Below are 19,768 nucleotides of genomic sequence, written 5' to 3'. Positions count from 1 at the left end.
ACTAGTACCATTTGAACAAGGGACGCACGTGACAAGACGTCAGGTACGGGCCAGAGATTGAGTGACACTGGGATTGTGAAGGGAAGAGGGTGGGAAGGTCACTGGGAGTTTAAGAGAATGTAGGAGGTGTAGCCAGAGGAGAAAACTGTCGGCAGGCAGAGGTAGAAAGGAGACTGTCTTCCACATTTTTAACAGCTACCTGGTGGAAAGAGGATTAGATGTTCTCTAGGATGACCGATTACAAAAGGCTGTACTAGAATAAAAAGCCACCAGAGGAAAGGAGGCAGATTTCAACTCTATACCTCCGTGAGCTTTTCTATCTAGAAATATCCTGCTCCTTTTAGTATAATTTCGTCTCAACCTTAATTAAAGTCCAGTTAGATAAAAATAAAACAAAACAATGTTTGCCATCCCCTTGGGTAGTAGCTTCAGAGAGACTCCTGGGAGATTACTGATAACAAACGCTGGGGGCGGAAAGGGGAGAGGGAGTAGAGAGAAACACTCCCTAGGAATAGCCATTTTCTATAAACCACCTGTGCTTCCCAGGATAAGGAAACAAAAGAGCAAAGACTTCTATTAAATGTTTTTGTCACTAGATTCAAAAAGCCAGCTGTGGAAACTAAATACAAAATGTTTTTCCAGCAAAAGTTCTTAAGAAAATGAGAAGAAACTTTTAATAATCAGAGCTTTTAAAGGACGGCTTGAGAAACAGAAGGTGCCTTGGCTCTGCCACTTACAAGCCACATGGTCAGGTCCCTGAACTTCGTTGACTCCTCTGTCCTCCTGAAACCTGAGAAAGCCGGACCAGGTGACAGCTAAGAACATTGCTAGCTCTGGATGGTAGGTTTCGGAGAGTTACCAAATAGACGCTTACATACTCCTCCTCCTTTCTGCTTTCCTTTGACAATTAAACTGGACTGCTGAGACAACCGCCCTACTATCAATCAGAGAACTATTTTAAGAGAGCAGATAAACCAGGATAAAAGGAATTCTCTGTGAAAATGCTTACACGCATATTCAAAATAGATGTCACCCAAAAAGGGAATAAGACCCAGTCAGCCAGCTAATGACACCAACTTGAAACTACTAAGGAAACCAAATCCTTTCATTTATTTTTTTTTTTTAAAGCTCTGTGTGATTCACAGCACATTTTATCACCTGCACAAGGAGAAAAGAAATGCCTCTGAATATTTAAATATGCTTTTAAAATATTAAGCATCTCCTACAGGCAGTGAAAGTGATATATTTATCCGGTGTCATTCTCTCTAGGTACCACTTGCATCTGTCTTTTCACACTCTGCAAATATACTGTCAATGACCTTTTACCAAGGAGGATCACAGGTCGTCCCTTCCTCTCACCTGCCTGGGCTGCTGCCTGGATCCAGCTGGAAGTAGGCAGTGGGCGGTTAGGAGACTGGACAAGGCCTGAGTCCTACAGCTTCCGATTCTGTGCGGACCAGAATGAAGGGAATGGGGAAGGGGCTCTGCCCTCTATTTTTTCTGTTTAGTCTCAAAACATTATTTCCTTTCCTTTTCTTAATGTTCAATAAACCCTTAAGTGAGGCTTTGTCCCTTTTTACTGAGAGGAAAGATATAGAACACATTCATTTTCAAACTTGAGCTATCCCAATTTTTTATTTAGGTCAAATAACTCTATAGCCTCAATGGCTCCGATGCTCTTGGCAGTACTTCTGTTTTGTTCGGTTCTGGCAGTGGACCCTGAACTGTTTTTCCGTGGCTGTGAATAGATTTTTCTCCTTATTGTTCTTTTACACACACACACACACACACACACGTTCACTCATGTATGCAACATGTGCATGCATGCACAAATGCATCCGTGCACAGAGTAAGTGCTCAGAGTAAGGAAAAGATACAGCTACCTTTTCATTGCAGGGTGTCTGATGCCACTTACTAGCTCAGGAACAGGGGCAAACCACGTTAAGTCTTCAAACCTCAGCCTTCGTATTTATGCAACAGGGATAAAAGTTCAGCTAAGTGATTTTTACCTTTGTCTTCTTACCATGTGCCTGCTCATAGGTTCTGCAAAAGTTTGACTTGTCACTAACTAAAACAATTGGCTGAATGTAAAATCTGAATGCAGCTTTCTGAAGCTGCAACACATGATTGCTGTTTCTCATCCAGGAGATGGCACCATGATATTTGAAAGTGTAAGGTGGCATTTTGAGTTGTCACAACGACTAGAAGGTGCCATGACAGCAGGGCCAGGAGCCAGGGGAACCGTATGCTTCCCATCATCCTATACCAGGAAGAACGTGCCAACCCAAATGCTATGTGCCTTTGCTGAGAGCCACTGGAAGGCATTTCAAAGAATCACACTCCAGATTGTAGGAACAGTAACACTAAAACGTGCCCCTGGAGGTGATTTGCCCCTAGAGAAGAGCTGGTGAGATGAGAGGTCGTGACTAGCTAGAAGGGGGACCAGGGCTCTTCCTGCTTCCCAGCACGTATTGACAAAGCCCTTTGCTCACTCTGACAAGTTATCGCGATACCTGGATTCTAAGAGCTGGAGATTCTGTGTCACTAAAATGACATCAGGGCACACTTTGGGAATAGAAGAGAAATGACTGGGGGAACAGGTCCTAACAGAGGCCCCACTCCCCTCATGGAAAAGGGAACACCAAACAGAGCACACTGGGCTTCCTTCCGTCACTTCATTTTAGAGAATCGTTTCAAACCACCTGCTTCTCCATGGCAACCAGCCATGCAACAGTCCGTCAATGCAAACAGACCCGTCCCTTTAGCAATCTCAACCTCTTCTTGCCTTCATATTCCTTAGCACAATTTTCTTAATATGTAAGTTCTTAATATAACGTCCCTAATGAATGCTTCCTAGTCACATAAACAACACTAAAATCTATTCCTGAAACCTGATTGCCAGAGTGCAGTCAGCCATGAGGGCCTGGGCCAGGAAGCCACAGCAGGGAACTTGAGACACGAACACCTTGGGTGTCCATCAAGTTTGCCTAAGTCCCAAGGCCAGCTCTTGGAGACAGAAAAGGCATTTCGGGTTTCGGGGGCTGCTCAGCTGAGCGTCCCTTGCGTAGGCGGGATGGTATCATTTCAGGCCCCAACACTGCCTCTTCCTCCCCTTCTCAATAAAGCGGAAGGGGCGGGAACACAGGCCAGATAAACTTGAGGTTATTAACCTGGCCGAGGACAAGAGGAAGGAATGTTGTAGGCTCTACAGTAAGCATGTAAGTTATAATTAAATGGCCACACATCCCCCCCCAGCCAATGCACTGGTCTCCAAAGGGTCTGAAAGGGACACTGTGCTTTCTGTAGGAATACTGGCCCAACACCTGCCGCTATCATGTAAAACTTCGGTATAACCCCTTCACATGCCGACGTCAAGTCATAATTGCATCAAAGTGTGATGCTATCCAACCCCCACACACAGGATTAGCAACACATCACTGCACTGACGATGAACTTTACATGCATGCATGTCTTGGGTGGGCTTGTCTTTAGTGGCACTTTTCATCTGTGACTTAGTTGCTTTACAGACCTTTTGATTCATCAAAGGAAAAATGTGGTTTTATCCTTAGACAGTTACACCAAGACAGTATATAAGAATGTACATGAGTTGTGTCTCTGTGCGTGGGCATATACCTGTGGGGTGGGCATGTGCACACATATTCTATTCACTTGCTTTCTAAGAAAGAACCCCTCTCCCCCGCCAAAATACCCCTCAATTTAATCATCGCTCTTTAAACAAAAACCCATCCCCCTTACTTTCCTCAACCAATCCTCTCTCTTCCAGTGAAACAGGCTGCTCTGGTACGGCCTGCCCCAAGAGCTGAGGTTCTACTATGCCTTAACGCAGACAGCTACCGCCCAACCCCAAAGACGCTACTTTGGGGGACTGTCTCAGAAACAAGTATAACTCTTTCTCCACCACCAAGTAAGCGTTAGGGCCATCCCTCTGGCTCTGTCTCTTATGACTTTTTCCACTATCTAAAAAAAGGCTCATGTGACTGTTACCGAAATAGGAAGCTTTCCAAAAGCCACCCATACAAGCATGACACTGCTCAGAATCCACTATTTGTGCATAATTTAATAAAACTGACCATGTAGGATAATGCTGTTTATTAAAAATATATTCAGGGAGAAGGAAGTCAGTGCATTTATGCAATTTTACATACACATCTGTAGTTTGAGGTTCCATTATTCCAACAGTTCATATAAATCACTGTTTCAGATAAGAGAAAAAAAATGCTTTACACAGGAGATCAGCAATTGGTTATAGGTTTGGTCATATGAGTAGGCCTGTTGTAAAAATAAAAACACCTCTTCCATTATTGAAGAATGTTTCCTTTATGCAGGTAAGTCTTTAGAGTTAAGAACTTTTTCTTGCATAAGAATTAACTTGAAATTCTTGGAAAACGGCCAATCCTCCATTTTCTAGAAATATAAATGCTTTATTTTGTCTGGAGTTTTTTTCTTTTGAGGTAACAAAGGAAGCATTTTCAGTAATTTGTTACTAGGTTATCCTTGACCGTGTATGCCAGCTTCTGCCATGGCAAACCTAAGACTCGTACAAAAGCATTTCTCAGATAATTATAAATACAGAATATGACATTTCCAAACAATATTCTTAATACAGTAGGGAAAAATGGGTCAAAAAATCCAAAGACTAAGATAAATGGATTAAAAGTTTGATCACCTTTGCTATTGGAGAATGGACAGCAGCATTCAGAACACCCCCGAAAGGTGTGGTTTCTGAACGCACTGATAAGGTCTTTGTCCTTTCTTAATCATGTTTTCTTGGAAAATCAGCGACATTGCCATTTCCTGAGTTCACACTCACTGACAAAAATCAGGAGCATAGCCTCACAACCTGATGAAGCAGAGGGAAGACAGACCTCCAGTTCGCTGGCAATAATCCTTTGTGTGGAGAAATCAAGACTTGGATCTAATTTCTTGGATGCAGAAGTTGGGACTCTATCCCTCAGCCTTACGGCCTTTGTGTACAGGTTGCCCTAGGGAGATTCAGGAAGTGACTGGTCACAGCCTTTCTGCGTACGTATTAAATGCATGTCAAATGCAGGAAAGAGGAACTTTAGGTACTACGTCTTTCTAATCTGCAAAGGTGAGAGGAAGTTCTCTACCGCTATGAACACAGGGAACCAGAGCTGAAGAACGAGAGAGAGAAGTGTGGTATGACTGGCTGTGTGAAAGGTTTCTGCTGGATTTGGCTAAGGCATATAAAACTTTCTCCATGTCTGTCCCCGATTAACTACCTAGACTTCACTATCCACTTGGGGCAAGGGAGGAGTACTAGGAGGAAGGGATTACATGTAACTACCTCTCCCTTCCTTAAAATGAAAGTTAAAATTATGTTCTCATACACAAAGCAGATCAAACCAGTAACTGTTGAATGACACCACCACATACTTGGTGTTAGCTGACGAACATCTGACAACAAAATCTCAAGTCACTACGCAATTGTCTAATTGTGTAAAGCATATTTAGAAATTAGTGCTTGTTGACAGGATTACTAAGCAAATAAATTTAAGGCATAACTGGAATAACAGCAAATGAAGTTAATACGTTTTCCCTACAACACGATATTAAGGCCTCTGCCAAGAGATTGCTTTAAAATGGGTAGAGTCTTCCTGCCCCTAACTAACCAAGAGCTGCGGAGGAAGGTGTAAGCTAAAGACTGAAAGCATTTAAACAGATGATTACCAACTCTGAAACACTCAAGCTCCAGAAGTGGATTAAAAACCATCGTATGTACTCATTAGATGCTCATCAGTGAGGCCAAATCTACCAGGGCCACAACATGGATAAAATGTCTAATACAGATATTTTAATATGAAACATTACTTTGTTTATAGACGTGTCTAAATTTCAACAAGAGAACCCTGTAAAAAAAAGGAACAAAAGGCTATGTTCACCCAAAAATCTTTGTGCTTAGTTTGTAAAAAAGGTATCATAACAGTTGCAAACAAATCAGTTCATTCTGTAACACCAATTCTGCCTCATTCAACTGTTTGGTGCCTATGCTATGTAAAAACTGCAGATATGCAGCCCACTCCCTTGACCTCAAAGTATAGCTGCTCTCACTTGTTGGAGCTGCTTCAGGGACCAGGGAGGCAGAGCCCTGAGCTCTTCTTACAGATCCTCGCACCTAACAGGGTCACGGCCTAAGTTCACTGTGAAGGATGCGCCCTGTGGGGATGAGCACCCACTATGGGGATGCTCCACATAAGGCTGTTTAAGTGAAAAATGACAGTCATCAAAATAAAACAAGCCACTCAGTTTCTTTTCGGTGGTGGGATGGGGAGCAAAGGGGCTTACGTCAATTAAGTAAGAGTTTGGAACAGTCAGGAAAACAAAAGAAATTGATTTCTCAAAGGTCAATTAAACAAAAATAGAGTTCACCTCTCATTTTCAAAAAATGTATTATGGAAATTCTCTCAAATTTATGCAACAGGCTTAATTTTGAACCTTAGGAAGGAATTAATTTCCTCCCATTTTCTCTCCACATCTTATATTCCTCAAGTTCTTGTTATAAATTCTTTGAATAGCGAAATCAGCCATGACGCAGAATCATGGAGATGTGACGATTTACTTGCGTTGAAATACATCTGCACAAATTATGCATACAGCACAGAACTATCAACAAAAAGGTGAAGCAAACATTATTTATTTTTAGGTAGAAACATTAACCTGATGGATTATTGCAAATTTGAGAAATCAGAATGTAAAACTACTGGACAGAGCATTGTTTACAGGTGCTTCATCTGTGTGAAGACAAAGGCTGAACTGCTTGTCCCAAGTTAGCACTGGAAGGAGGGGAAGAGAAAAGCAGAAGACTATGAACAAAAACTTGAAACAAGAACATGGGAGAAAAAATTCTTTTACTCCAACAGGGAATGAAACTTGCTCATTTTCTTTAAAACTTCACAGCAAGTCAAGATGCTCTGGCCATAGAATAACGCATACCAGCCAGCCCAAGCTGCAGACTCTGCAACCTACACGAGAGAAATGAGTGAGTGAGCTTTCCCTGCCTCTCCTGCAGGGCTCTAGTTGCCAGACTCACCATGTAAACATTGCTCGTGTGTCACCGGTAGAAAGCCAGTAACACCCTACAACTATGTTAAAACTAGGTTCTAAGGAAAGTCCACCCAGTTACAAAGGCTGAATTATATTGACAATATGTGTCAATTTACTGACTTTTAAATTATATTTTAATTTGAGAGAACATGGAACAATAAAAGCCCATGGCTAATGAAAATGTAACCACCAAGTGTCATATACAAAAAGAACTGTGAGCTGCACAGACAATACATGAGTGGGGAGAGAAAATTAGAGGGAAATGAAAAGCACACAGAGATAACCTACTAAACTGTATTTGTCAAATACGCGTGAGCTTTAATTTCTGTACTTATGTACAAGAGTTGTCTTTGGAGGAAACAAAACTGCAGACTTAGCTAGATGGATACACACAGCCCAGAATTAAACTGCACAGCGACATTTATTGTTTCAGCCTGGAAAAACATCCCTTTTTTAAATTTCACACAGCAAAGCAAGTTAAAAACTTCACTCATCAAATAAATGATAATTTAAACAAGAACTTGCTAAAGAAACCTCATCACAACAATGTTTTAGGGCCTGATCACTTTTAAGTCCATGGGGCCATTAATGAATATCAACCAAGAGTCTCTTTTATGACCTGCAAGCCGTTTTTCCTACAACAAGAAGGTGTAACATGTTTGCTTGACTCAGGTGATACATTTAGAAAAGAAATCATGATTTTTTTTCTTTTGCTGTAACAGGCAGACAATGCATTTCTCGGTGTGATCAGGAAAGATGGAATGACTGCTGCCCTTCTCTCGCTGCTATCAACAGTTTTTCCCGCATTATCTCAAGGCTCGAATAGTCCGGCAACTTAAGATAGTTCACACAAGTCATTACGGAGGGCAAGAAGTCATCTGGATTTTCTGTTGATTCAAATGTCTTCCGGACAATTGTCAATGGTGGGTTCAAACTCCGGAAGCCTGGTTTTAAAGGGAAGAGACACCAAGAAACTCAGTAAGTGTACAGTGTACACACAGCTAGCTCAGAGAACACTTTCTTATCCTGAGAGGAATCAAGCTGGAACAACAAGTATACCTTTTTTATGCTATTACCTTCAGAAAACACTACACTGTTTTGCTGTACAATACTAGAGCACACAGGAGGTACTGTTTCTTCCTTGCTAATTAAATCTACATATTCAATATATATTTATTTAGTGCATGGAACTTGGTATGTGCTTTATCTACCATAAAAAGTCATTGTATAACATGGAGGCAAACAGTCCCTTATGCCTTCTGACTTTTAAGACACTACCATTTCATACTAACATTAGGATTCATTTTGGAAAAATCAGACTTCAGAGTGCCTTCTAAGAGTTTATAATGTACAAATGTCTAAGAATTTGAATTTTATCTAGAAAAGCAGCATCACATGTATAGTTATCCTGCTTCAATGTATTTTAAGATAATCCCTACGAATTTCCCTGACAGTAGATATCTCAATGTATTACTAAACAAATACAAAATTTAGAAACCTTATAATATTGGAATAACTAAGAGACATTCTAAATCAGATAAAGAATACCCTGCTATTGGTGCTGAAGTTTCTCACTCTCTCAGAGACAGACAGACACACACACACATACACCTCCCCCCGCCATGGCTGGAATAAATGTCAAACATCAACAGTGTACCCACCTCCAACAGGCAATCTTGGGCTACCTGTCACAAACTGGAGAAATAACCTCTGCTGCTCATTATCAAAACTACTGAGAATCTCAAACAAAAACTTCACAGCCCGACTGCAAGAGAAATACATAAAAAAATAATATCATTTCACCATATTAAAATATAACTTGAAATCACACCACATTGCCGACTTTCATAATTAGCTAGAGCCTGTCAAATTTAAGTATGACTACATACGAATTCACATTACGATGAACTTGGACATCAAATTTGTTTCTGTTGTTACAGACAGAATTCAAATGGAATGATTACTTTTGTAATAAATAAGATTTTTTTAAACTATATATAAAAACAAGTAATGGGTCTCCCCTACTCCTCCCCACGTATTTTCACAAAAATACTTGAAAAAGAACCTTTAGGTCCTCAACTGCAGTCTTGAGAAAAATATCATAAAGCCTCCTGTACTATGTAGACAAAAAAATAACCCCCCCTTTACTGTTTATAATATATGAGGTCTGTCCCAGAAAAACCCAGCCATTGTTAATGTAACAGGAATAATTTGTGTGACCTCAATGTAACCTGGCAGCCCAGGAGAGTGGACTGGAAGGCATATAAGCCAACAATGACTTCACTGTAGTAGTTGGGGGTAGATGCCACTGAGTGAGCACGTGTACTGCGAGGGCTCATCACATTCAAAATGACTGAGTGAGCAGAGCAACGAATCTGCATCCAATTTTGCATTAAGCTTGAACATTCCTCTGCGGAAACTATTTTGATGATTCAGAAAGCTGCAGCTATGCGCAACTGGGGACTGGCAGCTTCATCTCAACAATGTGTCCGTTCATGCATCATGTCTTGTGCAGAGGTTTTTTGTGAAACATCAAATCATCCAGGTGACTCAGCCCCTCTACAGCCTAGTTTTGGTGCCATGCAACTTCTGGCTTTTACAAAAACTAAAATCAGCTTTGAAAGGGAAAAGAATCCAGACTGTCGGTGAGATTCAGGAAAATATGGGGCAACTGATGGAGATTAGGAGAACTGCGTGAGGTGCCAAGGCGCCTATTTGGAAGGGGGCTGGGGTATCACTGTCCCATGTACAATGTTTCTTGTATCTTCTTCAATAAATGCCTCTCTTTTTCATATTACATGTCTGAATACCTTCTGGACAGACCTTGTATACATACATGGACTACCAACTTCTCAACTGAAAAACTCACAGATCCGTACTTACCTGTCATGGGTGTAACCGTGGTCTGGCCTGCAGCATTCCATCAGTGTTTTTGCATCCCAAGTGTCTGCTTTACTGCCACACAGGAGTTGATCCAGCTGTGCATTTAAATAAGGGTGATGAATTACTAAAGATGTAACAGAATGAAATGCATACATGTTCTGTTTCGTAGCACACTGATATAAAGGCCTACACATATCAAGTAAGAGTATCACTTTCATATCCAAGACTTCTGCGCAGAACCTCTTTATATAATGTGGTCTTCTAATACATTTATAGATTCAATCTCCTCAGTTACACATGAATAGGTACTCTGCCCATTTTGCAAGAACTAGGTTCTAGAGAAGTCTTTAATCTCAAACAAAACTTGAGACAAACCCCTAATTTAAGTTTTCCTAGCTTTTTTCATTTCTTTAGAAGCTTTAACTGGATAATTTACTTCTAACCAAGGAAATTTTCACAAATCCTGGTTTTGGGAATCACAAGGTTACTGAATTAGGGAAGCCAAGAGCTAGGAGGGCTGAGCTGGGGAGAGAAGTGGGAAAAGAAAGCTGAGCTGAGATATGCCAAATGGGTAGGTTTTCACATTTTGTAAAGACAGGGACATTTATGCCACATAGTTGCTTAGGGTTATATGGGGACCCACCTAATCATTACAGAAGGAATGTTAGAAAGCAAGAAATGCCTTTCTGCCCTTGGAATATATAACATCAGTTTCAAATTAAACTATCGTTTTCCCCTAGTTTAACTGCCCATTTGCAGAATGACTATATACTTTTGAGAAAATCCAACTCAGGGCATATGAAATTTAGTATTTACCACATATCACTCACTGTCATATACAACTACTTGGATATGGTCACAAAGCTCAGTAGCAGGGACCAGGATTCAATTCCAGGAGCAACACCTGATGCTTTTCAATTCCAGGTGATACTTAGTGCCTTAAAGTGCCAGGGATACCAATGCTTCAATAATTAGTAAACCAAAGTGGACATAAAGAAAAAAATATTTGAGATTAAAATGCTAAGTTAATCAAAGATTTCCAGATTCAGCCAGCAATGAAAAGTGTATTCTAAAGTTGGGACTCAAAAAAATAAACCAAAATGTTTCCAAACTGGGGAAACTTAACACTTTCTAGACTCCTTCTATGACATGTCAATCAGAGTTTCTTGAGTTTCTTATTGCATTTTAAGACAGCTAAAAAACACTCTGCACACAAAGTCACTGTTTTCCATTCTCAAAAGTATTCTTTAAATTTGGCAACTAAGTAATTTACAACACTTCCTTAAAACTTCAAGGACTAACTTTTATCCTGAAACAAAAGTCTCATCTAATTCAGGAAGTTTAGTCAAAAAACAAAACAGAACAGAGCAGAGCAAAACAACACAACAGCGCAACCTCCTCAGTGTCAGCTCCATTACTCTGGCTCTCCTTGCCAAGTTCAGTGGCATAAAAACCTATGTCCCATTCTCCACCAAGCATCGGGCTCTCAGCTGACAACAGTACTATGCTTACTCAGTCACACAGCCTTATATTTAGTACTTATATTATAGTTATTATTTGTATAATTCATATACCTTATTTATACAGTATAAACTGTTACACTGAATGTTTAATATTCTTCCTTGCTCAGGAAATGATCTTATCTTTCCTAAAATCTACCCCTTGCTCCCAACACCCCTCTGCCATCTTCTTTTCTTTTCTTTTCCTTTTTTTTTACTAGCAATGGAATCTTTGACTAAGATAATTTTAGGTACAGAACTAGAAATGAACATTTCTTTTAGACATAAAATACTCACTTCTTCTGGGTAGAAGTACTGAAGATGACTGAGTGGGAAGACTGATTCAAATCCATCTCTGAATGAATCAAATTGCCTGGAAACACCTTCATTTAGTGCCCAGAATATAACCAGCTGCAAAAAAAGAGAAATCTTTTATAAACTGTGAATTTCAAATCTCTTGCTGTGTGACACAGTACGGTGAAACATTACTTAAAAAAAAAAAAAAAAAAAAAAAAGACAACTTTTTAAGTCTTTAAAGTATCTCCAAGAGAACTGCTTAAGTAAAAGATCAGTCAGGGTAACTTCTAATTCAGGCCCTCACCAGTAAGAAAACTTAAAAAATGGTCATGTGCATTTTTACTAAGTATAAATGTGCATTTCTACTTAGTGTGTTTTCAAAATTCATTTACATAAAATCCCTATGGTTTAGAGTTATATATTACCTTACCAGATGAGAAGCAGGTGAGAATTTCTCAAGGGGATAAAATGTTACTGAGAATTAAAGAGTGTGCTTCAAGAGTCACAACTGCCAACTGTTTAGTGCTTTTAATGTAAAATTTTTTGTTCTATATTTTGCTCAGTTCTTAGAACCCAACCCTTCTGCAGCATGTGCCTCCACTTAGAAAAAGGCAAACCCTGAAAATGCAGTCACATGAAATGAAAGGAGGACAAAAAGCATGTTACTGGTCCAACATTATCTTGTCATCAATTTTGTTCAAAAATAGAGGACATATTCAAATAAAAGTTTCAAACTGTTTCTTTCATTGATAGAAAAATAAAAGCATTATTGCAAATTATTTTCAGAGAACCTCAATCTGGATGTTAACTCTTCATTTAATAGTAAACTGAAAGATTAGCCTGCCAAAGTTAGAAAAAGCAGGAGGTAGTATGAGAAGACAGTCTTATTGAGTATTAAAAACATTACTTATGCATCACAGAAATCTTAGGTAGATCAATTAGTATCTAAGGTACTCTACTATCTGTTTTCTCTCTCAAACTGATGAAGAAATCAGAGCTAAAATTTTTCAGAGGTCCTATCAAAAATCCCACAGTTAGGTTGCTGGAAAAGTTAGGTCTCTCTAGGTGGAGGGTGGCACTTCCTCTTGAACCCCATGCTTTTTCCACCCAATGTCAGGAAAAACCATAAAAAACTTTTCAAAAAGTAGTAATAAAATCTATATGGGCTGTAATTTAAAATACAATTTGTATTCAATATAATATTGTTCCCTTATTTTTAGCAAATATAGTCATGGACCATGAACTAGTAATTTGAAAAGCCTCGCCAAGCCCACAAGTTCGTGCGCGTGTGCATGTGTGTTAGAAGCGATTCTTCTTAGCTGGCTTGACAGAGAGACAGAAATGTAATATGGTGAGATCACAAGGGATGGCTCCTTTTCACTGATTTCTTTGTAAACTGTGACCAAAGGTGAAATGTGATGTTAAAGACTGTGTGAGGCATTGTGAAATCTCCAGCATGTCCTCCAATAGAGCCAACAGAAGTTAAGGCCTAAAAAAGTCAACTTCATGCAATGATTCCACAGGTCACAGGTTTTAAACCCGTCCAGTCCATGCAGACAGCCAGCTGACACCTCCTGTGCGTCACTGGACTGGCCCCCTCCCTCTTCTTCAGAGCGATCCCCACAGTGGCCTTCTCCCCAAAGGACGCCGCAATTACATACTCTTAGATACTCTTCTAGATTGTGGATAGTGACAGGTATATCCTTTCCTCCTTTCTTCAGTTCAATGTTTGGAAACCCTGGCAGGGTGAAATCCAATCCTAGATCTTCAACTGAGCAGCCATTTATAGTCAGGGTTTCTAATGCATATCGTAGACTCTCTTTGGTCTAAACAAAAGGGAGGGAGGTTGTCAAGCACAGTTATTCACTCAATTATGTTTTTGTGTTTATAAAATAAAAGATATGCTAACAAATTTTATGGGCTCCTTTACCTCTTAGCCTATTTTTTCTTATTTTGCCATAATCTACACATGAACAAGTCACTGAGATCACAAAGGAAATAATCTTAAACACTTCAGAATCCAATTATCTTTATAAGAGAAACAAAATGTCAAGTATTCTTCCAAAATGAGATGTTTGCTATCCAATTTGCTCATATTCAAATCATACTTCACAGAAAGGCCTTACAAAATAGTCAATTTAAGAGTGTGGTCTCTTGAGGCTGACAAACTTTTCACAATTCTTGGTTAATCTTAATTAATTCCATATATGTACATAGCTAATGATAAATAATACAGCATAGTTATGAAATTATAAATACAAGTAATAAGGACATATAATGCACTATCTAGTACCAGCAATAAACTTTTTTTCTCTACAAAGTCCACATCTAAGGAATACCTTGCAGGTTCTTTATTTAGGCCTACAATAACAAATACCTTTTCACATAATAGCACAATGGTGAAAAAAGATTTCAACAAAGTCAAGTCACACTCTAAAAACAAATATCAAAAGTAGTTTGTATTATTCACTTTTTTAAATGCTTAAGATGACAGAAGATTGTATTTTATAAAAACAATTTTTTTTTTAAGATTAAGTATGAAAGACCAACAAGCAAAACTGCAAATTCTGTCTGATAATGAACTTCTCCAATACAGGAGAAAAAAGGGAAATGGGTTTCTGGATTGGAAATGTCTTTAGATATGAAATTTCTAGAAGCAAAACACTCAAGTGCAGAGCATAAGTCACTGTAATGAAAACAAGCTGATTATTAAATCATTTTAAGAAGAAACTGAAAGCTGCTTAGGATTCCTGATAATTCAAAATACAGAAGGTGGCAGCATTATTTAAGATTACAATAAAATATGGCTGCTGAGGATTAGATTCACTTTTATGTCTCTGCAAAACTTACGTGTTTATGTCTCAGTTTCAGGTGCATCATTTGATGACACCAAAGAAGGTTTTTTGTTTTGCATTTGAAATATTCTTCAGCAAAAAAGACTAAAAAATAATACTTTTGTTCCAATGTCCTCCTACTGAAAAGCTCTCAGAATGGTCCCCCGATCTCCTGTTACAGATCATGGCAATCACTGGTATGCTAAAGATTCTTCTCCCTCAAGAGAAGTATCTTCAAAGGTTCTCTTTACAAACTGCTACCATTAACAACAGGTATCTATCCTTGAGATGTTTAAAAGAGAGAACAAATCTCAAAAGATGTGAGGAAGAACTGCAGTGGAGACATGGACACATAACAGAGCGTGCAGAATGCATGAGACTGCGGCCCCCAGGCCAAGCAGCCTGGGTTTGAATTCCAGCACCACCGCCCCTCGCCCCGCCCCCGGGCCTCTAGGTGTGTCAGGTTACTCAACCCATCTGCCTTGGGCTTCTCTTGCGTAAAACAGAGGTAAGAGAAATGCCTAAATCTCACTGGGTGTGGTAGTGGTAGATTAAATTAATTTGAATTAGTCTAAGTAAAGCACTTGGAACAGTCATGATTTTACTTTCTTTCCTGGTCCTCACCTCCCGGCCATTATTTACCTAAAAGATGATCCTAAGTAAGAGGGTAGTCGTTTAAAATTTACAAAGTTAGTAAGCGTAAACCTAACTGGTTTTAAAAACCTAAAAACAACAGATACTCTATGGAAAACATGGACTTGGCCTCTTTTAAAGACTTGGCCATATCCCTCAATAAGCTTATTTTTCCAAAACTACCAATTACTGATTAATATTGGAATTAAGATTAATTCCCTTACAAATCATCATCTTTCCTGATAAAAATAATTCTAAAACCCCTACTTGTCTACTTTAAGTTCCTCTCCGTTATATCAAGAGATGTGATGTTTTCATTCTACAGAATCTCAAGTCTCTATTCTTAATGGGAGTTAATTTAACACTGGTCTAAGCTAGCTGCCCAAATATCAGCTTACGTGAGTTTGTGCCACTTTTTAAAAATAAAACTTTGCCTTCTAGTACGAGACACAGAACCACTACTAAACTCAGACTGAGTCAAATGATTTTTTCATCTATTAGTAAAGAATATAAATTAATGGTATAAAGCTCAAGAGTACCCACGAGATCTAACAGAGAAACTTCAGCATGTATTATCAAGAAATACTGCACAGCCACTGTGATCTTTAAAGACAGCTTCCTGACTCGCCCTGGCTGGTGTGGCTCAGAGGACTGAGTGCTGGCCTGCAAACTGAAAGGCTGCTGGTTCAACTGTCAGTCAGGGCATGTGATGGGGTTGCGGGCCAGGTCCCCAGTAAGGGATGTGTGAGAGGCAACCAATTGATGTTTCTCTCCCTTTCTCCCTCCCTTCCCCTCTCTCTAAAAATAAATTAAGAAAAACAGAAAGGAAAAAAAAAAAAAGATATCTTCCTGACATCTGTCTAGAAACAAATGGACTGTTCCTAAATTAAGCCACATTTTGTGGGGGGGGGGCGGGGATCATTGTGTCCTAGGAATAATTGGATCGATTCACATGCTTACTAAAAGCATTCAGTATGATATAGTATCTGCCCAGATACATAATGCCCATATAAAATTTAATAAATAAGATCCCTTGGTTTCAGTTAGGAGTTTATTTTATTTGCTAATAAAGCCATTTACTCATCAACTGTTATTATTATATATAGGTCATCTTACCCACAGTAAAATGTTTCAGTTGTGATAAAAAAAAAATTTAAACTCTCCTAAAATAACATATTAATATAGAATAATAAATGGGTCAAATATAAACCACTTAACAAAAGACCTCATCTTTCTACAATAAAGAAACCTATCCACCACTTGACTGTTTCATCCTCTAAGCCTACCTGGGATTTATCTTGTTCAAGTCTTTTCTTCTGTCTGACAATGTCTTCTAGGTGATACACTGATCTGGCTACAACTGGGTCAATGTCAAACAAATCGTGGGATGTCAGTGAAGTTTCTTGTCGTAGCATCCACTTATAAAAGGGTAAGCCAAGAGGAAGGTCCACCTGAAAAGGAATATGCACAATATTTTAACAGTCACAGCTTGCAGAATCGCCTCAATTCTGTAACTGACACTTAAAAAAGGTCAAGTAATCTCCAGGGGAAAGAATGTATTTAGGAACTGTTTCCCTCATTATATGAAACTGTTCCCATTTAATATGGGGGTCCTGATATTGTGAAAAATTTAGAGTACTTAAGAATTCCATTTAAACAATGACTATACATAAGGATTTTTCAATGATGGACATGTATTCTTCAGAAGGGCTCAACATCAAGAGACAAAGTAGCTCAGGAAATGTGAGACAAAGAAATGAAGTCCAGAAATACTCAAACCTTTGTGATTACTGGTTTTCTTGGATTATTTTCATTCCAACTCTCTAATAGCAATTTCCTGCAATTTAGGTACATACTCATGCTTTCCTACTGAATTAAAACTCTAATGTCAAACACTTCAGAAACACATTAATTAAAACCACCTTTAATATTGCCTGAGTCTCTGAACTCCTGCTACTAACATAAGTGGGCCACAAACTGGCACTTGGGCCTCACCTGGGCGCTGGTGTGAAAGTGTGGAATTTTGGGCCTCACCCTTGCTACTGAATCAGAATTGGCTTTTGTAAAAAAAAAAAAAAAAAGAAAAGAAAAACACATCCACAATTATTTCATACACACTTATTAAAGTCTGTGAAGCACTGTTTTAAAAACAAAACCTTAAGTGCACAAGATTAGGTACTTTCATAGAAGATAGGCACAAAAAAATTATAGAACAACAAATAATCTTAAACTCACCAATCTGAAATCCATGATAGCCTTTGCCATTAATTTTCCTAAGAAGCGAAACTTCATCTTAACCTTTGCAATATGAGCTGGCTTTGCTGTCCTACCAAAGGGAAGGGCAAACAGGCCTTGGAGGTTTTGAATGTACTTGGTCCCTTCTTGGCTTCCTGTAAAATGAGCAAGTCACCAAACTTTAGATGATCTTTCCCAAAACAAGACAAAACAAAACCTAGTAACTAAGGACATATAAGAAATTCAGTATTCTCACAATCATATAGATCATGGAATGAAGTCCTCTAGAGCTGGAAGGGCCTCCCTTATTTGGAAAATAAGAAAATAAAGGCTGGAATGAATTAAAGTTAGGGAGTATGGTCCTCTGTTAGAAGTTAAATATATTTAAGGAACTGTAAGAGCCCTTTACCAGAACTGCATAGCACAAAATGACTAACTCAGAGAGCAGCACTCACCTTTTGGATTGCTAAGAGTTACTTCTTCACCTCTCCAGAGACCCAAGTCAGCTCTCTGCAGTTCCTGAGATACAAGTGCATAAAACTCCAGTGTAGGCCCAAGACCTGTGCCAACCTACAGAAGAACAAAAGTAGAACAATTTCAAATTTTAGAACTTGTGCTGTTTTATTTTTATTTTTTAACATGGCAACCTGTCTGCAATGTGGATACTAACAGGAACTGTTTATCACGATGCAGTAGAGATCATGTCCCCACCTGCCCTGAGTATACTATATTCCTTCAGCCTTGGTCTTCTGGAACAAAAACCAGCAACTCTTTATAATCTCTCTTCCCTCTGGCCCTAACACTGTACCTGTTACGGTTCAAGCTTGCCTCCTGAGAAAAGTAGCGTTTGTAGCTATATAGCTTACCCTCAGTGACTAAGACGGCATGGTCTGCATATGGCTCTCTCCCCACTTCTCTCTTTGGTGACTGAGTGGTACCACTGAAACCAGCTCAGATGCCGCAGCCTCAGGAGAAGCCTCCTTCCCTGCCCAGTTACCCCCCCTTTTCTTAGGACTTACATTTTGGCTATTTAAGAGCACATCGCACTGCACTGTCACCATTTCATCACATGCCTGTGTATCTGACTTGAGAGTAACTTTAATTCAGCTCTGCCTCCTCTGTAGTGCTCGAGCACAGACCAGCCACTTAACAGAGGTTGGTAAAGGAAGGTCTATACCCATGCCAGCACCGACCAGGCTAACTCAGCCTCAGAACGTGTGTCTGTGCTTCTCATGCCCCACGGCGCACTGGACTCCCCTGAGAGCCTTCTCAGTATACACACGTCCTGAACATTCTGATTTGGCAGGTGTAGGCCTGGGCACTGATATTCTGAAACAAGCTCGATAACTGTACAGCATTGAATGAAAATCCCTCTTCCATGAGAAACATGAACCTGGGGCAGTGTTCCCAGCTTAACTATTCCTTCATGTTCTATCAAGGCCCTACCAGCTCAAACCACAAGTTAGACATGCGGCTAATGACAAGTTAATACCACAGTTTGTAGGGCTAAATCTAACCACAGTCCTGTCAAGACTATTATTTCACCTATAGAGTACTTCCAAATAATAGGCATTATCATTAATTTTAAGAAGTATCCACACTACCTTAAAAGATTAGATGCAGTCCACCAAAGGTTTAATCCAACTTCTGTTTGGAAAGTCACCTGCGGGGACCTGGTAATGCGTTCTTAACCCACCCATTCCCTTGTTAGTACTGCATAGCAGTGAATGGCATGAGCACTCTGCCCACATCCAACCAAAACCTGGCAGCCATCAGTGGCTCTTCTCGGTCTTGCTCTCCACATTCCAAACAATTATTAAACACTGTAAGCCCCACCTTCAAAATATATACTAAACTGCTACCACCAACAAATCTTATCTGGTCTCTGCACTAGCAACCTTTGGCATCTCACAGCCTATTCTCACAGTGCCAAGAGAGGTCCTTGCAAAACATAAGTTCACTTCATTTCTCCACACCCTCCAAGGCTTCCCGTCTCACTCAAAGCAAAAGCTCAGGTTGGAAAAACTGCCCACATGTCCTAAAGTGAGCCCTCCTCTCTCCCTGACTCCTACATCCAGCCAGTCATCTGCCAACAGGCAGGAATGCTTGCCTCCAGGTTTTCACTTGATAGTAATGACTCCCTCTGCTCAAATGTCACCTTAGACCATCCAATCCCCCCCATGATGCTCCATCTTATTTTATTTTTGTTCATCTCATTTGGGGTGTGTGTGTGTGTGTTTCTGTGTGTCTGCCTCGACCCCCAACCCCAACGGGAAGAAAAGCTCCATGACTGTAGGGACT

At 39.6% G+C, this 19,768-nt stretch overlaps 1 protein-coding gene across 17 annotated transcripts in view; it reads right to left on the bottom strand.

Annotated features, from left to right (window-relative positions):
• Positions 1 to 4,081: 4,081 nt before the first annotated feature.
• Positions 4,082 to 19,768, bottom strand: part of TRIP12 (thyroid hormone receptor interactor 12) — a 147,342-nt gene continuing 131,655 nt past the window's right edge. For 13 of the 17 annotated variants that reach the window (XM_054585560.1, XM_054585558.1, XM_054585564.1 and 10 more), the window contains 8 exons: positions 17,923 to 18,037; positions 17,468 to 17,622; positions 16,519 to 16,683; positions 13,427 to 13,591; positions 11,766 to 11,879; positions 9,970 to 10,064; positions 8,748 to 8,851; positions 4,082 to 8,030 (listed from right to left, as the gene is read on the bottom strand). In XM_054585560.1, the coding sequence (XP_054441535.1) occupies positions 7,834 to 8,030; positions 8,748 to 8,851; positions 9,970 to 10,064; positions 11,766 to 11,879; positions 13,427 to 13,591; positions 16,519 to 16,683; positions 17,468 to 17,622; positions 17,923 to 18,037 (1,110 nt within the window). In that variant the 3' untranslated portion in view covers positions 4,082 to 7,833. The remainder of the gene's footprint in view (positions 8,031 to 8,747; positions 8,852 to 9,969; positions 10,065 to 11,765; positions 11,880 to 13,426; positions 13,592 to 16,518; positions 16,684 to 17,467; positions 17,623 to 17,922; positions 18,038 to 19,768) is intronic. The other 4 variants (XM_054585570.1, XM_054585571.1, XM_054585572.1 and 1 more) reach the window with 1 other exon arrangement.

Source organism: Pteronotus mesoamericanus, unplaced genomic scaffold, assembly GCF_021234165.1.
Source record: "Pteronotus mesoamericanus isolate MK-2021 breed Mesoamerican mustached bat unplaced genomic scaffold, CSHL_Meso_final contig_90, whole genome shotgun sequence".
Lineage (NCBI taxonomy): Eukaryota > Metazoa > Chordata > Mammalia > Chiroptera > Mormoopidae > Pteronotus > Pteronotus mesoamericanus.
Note: the sequence above shows the minus strand (reverse complement) of the source record. Positions and strands in the feature narration are given on the sequence as shown.